Consider the following 6000-nt stretch of genomic DNA (forward strand, 5'->3'; position numbering starts at 1 on the left):
CTTTCTCAAGAACTTCTCTTTGAAACAGAAGGTATTCATTAGCTTTTTGTTTCATATAAATCCTTTACCGTAGACGTTGAGTTTCTAAGGACTGGGTCAGCCATGTACATCAGCTAACTCAAAGCATTTTCAGAAGTGTCAAGGAGCACTTGTATACCTACTTTCTTTAGATCCTTTAGAAAATTTAAACTTAGCTTTAGCTATCTTGCTGAAATTAGGCCTAATAAAGGATGTTGCAGCCCAGAATGGGCCAAGTCCTACGACTCTTATATGAGAGAAGAGTTCCATTGGTACCTGCCTGATGATTTTTCCCAAATCATTACTTTTCAGCTGCAACTAACTGAAGATTCAATCATATAAATATGTGTAATCTTAGGCATGGTTTGTCTCATGGCCATCTGAACGTTGGTTACATTTCTGTATCAGTATCCTTAGCCATTTGTAGCCCTAACTAAAAGTGGTTGAAATACTGATTTTTGAGTTGCCAGTTTAAAAAATTTCATTTATATTTCTACTATTCATTTATTTATATTTCTACTCTTTCTTACTGTCCTTGTGGTTCTAACGTTCATGGACATGGATCTCAGCAAGGAAAGAGAGTAGAGAATGGGCACTTCTTCTGAAAATGATTACGAGCTAATCAAGTTACTCATTGATTTTTCCCTTGTCTTTTTTCTAGATATTGTAAATTGTGACTTGAAGTCTACACTGAGAGTACTGTACAATTTGTTTACCAAGTACAGGAATGTGGAGTGAAGAATTGATCTGGGTCCTGCAGGAGTGTTAACAAAGAAAGCATCATAACTGGCATCTTTTTCATCGGTATTCCTCTGCATCTTTATCCTAAAAGGAACTAAACCACTTATCTGAAGAATTTTTTAATTGGTTATTCATGCACTACTATTTTCATAGTAGATTTAAAGCTAATATTACTTACGAAGATAAAAGGTTTGGAGGGAGGTATTTGGGTATATTCTGGGAGGATTAATGTTTCAATAATGACTGTCTTCATACTGTTTCGTAGTAGGTAGAGCAAGAATGGAAAAAAAAGATTTAGTAACATTAATTCAAATCAGTCTTTGAAGCTGATCATAGGAAGAATGTGTACTGAGTATTTTAAATTTTTTTACATATATCTTTTCTAATCTGGGGAGGGGAAGGACGTTTTCTATACATGATAAGATGGTTGCATTCTAATTATGAGAAACATGCAGGGGGAGAAAGGGTTAAATACTCTTGTTCATATCACAGCTAAAAAGAAGACACTTTCTCAAGCACTTAACCTGATTAATTTATATTTCCAGTGCTATTAGGCTTGAATTTTATGGGCACAAACTGAAGTGGCTACTCATTCCTTCAGACTTACTGTAATGTGATACTCTGATTTAAATACATGTTATTGAGCATTCCACATAAGCACACTTTGCAGCTTGTCACTTGGTTTTGTTCAAGGAAAATATCTTTTTTGCAAAGTACACATTTCAGGAACACACACCTGTACACAGTTTCCCTATAATATTTGTATTATTACATAGTATTAGAAAGTAAAAGAATGGCTTGCTTTTCTTTTACTAGTTTAAACACAGGATTACCAGGTTGCAAGTTTGGATTTATTGCTAAAGAGGATTTAGAATTCATCCCTTTGATTTTATGATGAATGTATTTTGCTGCATAATGGCCAACACAAAAACATGAGACTCATTTTCTAGAAACATTCTTGTAGAGTTTCAGATCTAAAAGCACGGCTTTTTGGTCACAGCTACTCCCATCTGCAGACTCTGTTACAGCGTAAGGTTCTTTGGCCATTTTACATGGCTGTAAAGAATACTTTTATCTAATCATCACCAATTATAAGCTGTTACCTGTTTGGTTTTAGCTATAACAAAGACACAAAAGAGAAATGAGAGTTGATTCTTTCCTTAAGACTCATGTCAAGCACCAGTTATGTTTCCATAAAGAAGCTGATAGAGACTGCCTGAATCATCAAAAACTGCACTGGCATAAGCTGAAGAGTAAATTAATCACTTGCTGGAAGTCTTGATGTTAGTATTAGATAACTTTCTAAATTAAGCGTTCCAGTGAAATCACAGGATCTTGGGATCCGGGGTTAGGCAGTAAGGAGAAAAAAATCCTTAGGCAGAAATTACTGGACAACTGTTCAGAAATCTTTGGACCTCTTAGTGCAGGAGGGAGACTTGTTAACAGTCATCCAATTATGGCAGAACTGGTATAGGTAAAAGGGAAAGCAGTCTGTCAGCTGTTGAGTCTGTTCATCTGAAGAAACGCAGTGCTGGCAAGAACAGTTATTAACAGCTGTATGTTACTTATTTTATAAAGCATTACCTATTTTTCCATTTTCCAGGGCTTTTCTTTTTTTTTCTTTTTTTTTTTTTTTAATGTAGAGCTTTCCAGTGAACATTAGCATAAAGGGAAGACAAGCAATTATGTTCTGTCTTTGATAAACACTAACTGATGTTTAATAACAAGATGATACTGACTTCTGCTGGGGGGCTACAGAAATTATTCTCCTGAGAAGTAAGTATCAACTTTTGCAAAGGGAAGTCAGTATTTAATTCAAAGGACAATACCTGGCCGTACTCTGAACTCAAAAGTTGTTATCTGATTGTTATAAGAGTTCTAAATATCTTTATTAAAGCATATTGTTATCTCTGTATTTATAATTGAGCTTCTGAAATTAGAGGTACAGAAAAGAACTATTATTTGCTTTTTACAGGGGGAAATAGCTGGACATTTTGACCTTGATGAAAATTAACATGTTTTCGTTATGCTTTTAGTATCTGAGAAGCTAAACAATAGGAATTAACCCAGCACTTTTTGGGCAAACTGAGACAGAACTTCTCACGTATATACCAGCAGCAATTTCAGCTTATTTTAATGTTTAACATGCAGTTTTTTAATTTGCACAGCTAGATTGTAGTCATTTTAATAGTTAATTAAAAAATATATGATAGTTTTTCTGCAGATCTTACTCAGCTGAAACACACTTTTACATCTCAACAATGCCAAAACATTTTGATTGCCCTTGTTTTCAGGAGTGCACTTTCTTTAAAGAGGAGTTTTATATATGTCAAGGGAAAAAGGTTAGGAACAGTGAAACTGGTTTTTGCCCAGAGTTGAAAATTACTATTCCTGTGCTATATTGGTGTAACATTATTGGAGATTTTCAAGTCTGTCAGACTCCATTTTCCATCTTTAAAAAACATGGAACTGAGACAGAATGATCAAATCCTCATGCTGAAATGCAATTATGCAGAACCATAGAAACATTTCAACAATAACCAACCCTTACACAATTATCTATCCTATGGTAAGAATTTATGTAAATTAAAGTCTGCTATATAAACAAGAGTATCCTATGTAAGTATAGACCCATGTGATAGTTTTAACACATTCACACAAATAGTGTATGCTGCCATGTAGGAATTGGGTCACTGCTTATATTTTTGACAGTGTAGATTTAAATAGCTATCAGATGAATATGAAAACTAATATACAGATTATATCTAATATTTATTGCTTTGATACAGAATATTATAGAAATATAGAATACTACTGTAGACAGTTTGCTCTTCAGCAATCAGTGTAGGCCAGCACCTTCCTTCGGGGAAGTGAAATGTTAAGTTAGCCGGGCCAAATTCTGCTGACACCTACGATGCTTTTATTGATACACAGCTGTGTGTACTGACGTGCAGCTCAATGCAGAGTTTTCCTTGCTCTTTATATTAAGATAGAAGTTGTTTAAGTTTTAGGTCAGTCCTGCGTTTATTTATAATGACTTCCAATGATGAAATAGATCCAAATCAATGGACTTAGCCCAGGTAAGAGATGAACAGTCACTGGGGAGAGGCCAGTTTCTCTGCTGGTCCCAGAGGGAGCCTCTGGTCTGGAGGCTGCTGTCTCAGTGCTTTGGCTAGTTCCTAAAGCCAGGTGGTACGAATCCAAGCCAGTGCCTTAAGATCTCAGGGGTGTATTTGGATCACATCCACCAGACTGAGGCGCTTGTCTGTCATGCCCTGTCCCATGAAGGCCCACAGGGAGCTGAGTCCGCTGAAAACCATCAGATTATTAGCCTGCCTTGAGTAACAAACAGTAAGCATTTCTGCTGCTTTATGAAACTGCCAAAAGAACAGAGTTTTCTGTGCTTCTCTGACTTCTAATCCGTCCATTGCATCCAGCAATATGGTGTCCAGATTTGTTTTGTGGTTGGAGATAGGCATCCTTTCCCTGTTGATGGATCCTGGCATGCATTGTCAACCACAAAAAACTTACTTTTTTCAAAGAGGAGCTACAAATTCTTAAATAATTACCCAAAATCCTAATATCTTGAGGTCAGCTCCTTTCAAATTCCTTTCCCAGCGGACTGGCATTTAGTTGCCATAAAGAACAGGCTCTAGAAAAAAGGTATCGAAGGAATCTCTGCATAATTTTACTTGAGACAAACACATCAAGTCCAGGATTGTATTACTTTGTATTTCCAGTGGAGTACAGATGCACTAAGTTTCTTATTAAATGAGCTGACTGCAGAATATCTAGTTCTTGGCATTTCTTAGTAGATATCTCCTGTTATAGGGGGGCAGCAGCCCTTGCAGCTACGTAGTTCAGGAATTCAGGTGGACGAGCGAGTTCTGGGTAAGGTCCTGATCTGCTTCCACGGACTGTGGACCAAGTTGCTGATTAGCATGTCTCCATGTAAACCAGTGGCATTAAATCAACAGGGCATTTGGTCCATTCTGTTTTACCGAGGGTTACAGTACTTGGGGAGGTTCTACATGCAGGTTTTTTGATTGAGGTAAATGCTACTTGGTTGACTTTTGTTCTTAATTATTTTCTTAAAGTATGTTTTTAAATTCATGTTTCAGATTAATTTAGCGGACACCTTACTGCAATCCACAGTGTTGTAAAGCAGAATGGCTTTGAAAAGTAGTGGATTTTATTTCATTAGAGAAAGGTATATATGATATTTAATATACTAGATACTAGCTTTAGGTCTAGTTTTTGTTATTCTTGTCTTCCTATCAAAACAGCCTTCATGAATGGCCTCTGTGTGTGCCAGGCACCCAAAGAGAAAAACAGTGCCTTGAAGATCACTTGCAAGATTTTCTACCCTGTTCCCTAATAGTCCTTTGTCATTTTCCTATAAGAATTAGTGTGGGCTTTCTCTTTACAGTTAAAGTATAATCAAAGGCTGAAGAAGTCCTTTGTAGAAAGTTACAATGAATTTAAAGTAAGATATTTTGTTTTGATGCATCACATGAAAAATTGAGATAGCACCACCAAAATTATGCATACCTCAGCATCCACAGATTTTCCAAGGAGGTTTTGAGTCATTTAATGTTTACTAGGGCTGATTTTATGTATTTTGACAATATTTTCCATGTAACTGTTTCTTTTTGCAATAATGAGATTTTCTTTTCTAACAGTTTAATAATACACGCTCTGCAACAATGTTAGTATCACTGAAATATTTGGTTCTCAATTTCAATATCAAACTAACTGAGAAAAAAGAATATTTGCAAAATTTGCTTCTTAATGTGTGTATCTGAGAAGAATTGTTTAAATTAAACTGCATTGACTTCAACTGCAGAGTTAGTAGCTTTCACAGAATATACTTTATGTACTCTGTAAGAGACACTCTGTTGCTGATTTTTTTCCTGTGCTTTTTCTGAAACCTTTGTTATGAACCACAATAAAATCTGCACCTGAAAATCAACACTGTATGTTGCTGTCGGGTCAAAGTATGAGATGTATAACAAAGAATTAGGAAGGCTAAATGGTTTGTTTTCTCGGAGCTTCCAGACCTCGCTATGCATCTAGCCCATTTTCAGTTACCTCTTTGTGGGTGTACTAGGTATTTATTATTGTTTTCTGTGGGGGCTGGTAACAGCTGAAAGTGGGTTGGCAAAAACAGCCGTGTAAACATCTGCTTGAAATGATTAAGAACAGCAGGTCAGGAAAATGCCACATTTGACTCAAAACAGC

The 6000-nt window shown here is 36.1% G+C and overlaps 1 protein-coding gene across 5 annotated transcripts in view; it reads left to right on the top strand.

The window, feature by feature from the left end:
• The window catches only part of PARVA (parvin alpha), a 68846-nt gene extending 63115 nt beyond the window's left edge, over positions 1 to 5731 (top strand). For all 5 annotated transcript variants that reach the window (XM_040608715.1, XM_040608714.1, XM_040608719.1 and 2 more), the window contains one exon: positions 680 to 5731. In XM_040608715.1, coding sequence (XP_040464649.1) covers positions 680 to 756 — 77 coding nt within the window. In that variant the 3' untranslated portion in view covers positions 757 to 5731. The remainder of the gene's footprint in view (positions 1 to 679) is intronic.
• Positions 5732 to 6000: the final 269 nt, after the last annotated feature.

This window comes from Falco naumanni, chromosome 10, assembly GCF_017639655.2.
Source record: "Falco naumanni isolate bFalNau1 chromosome 10, bFalNau1.pat, whole genome shotgun sequence".
Classification (NCBI taxonomy): domain Eukaryota; kingdom Metazoa; phylum Chordata; class Aves; order Falconiformes; family Falconidae; genus Falco; species Falco naumanni.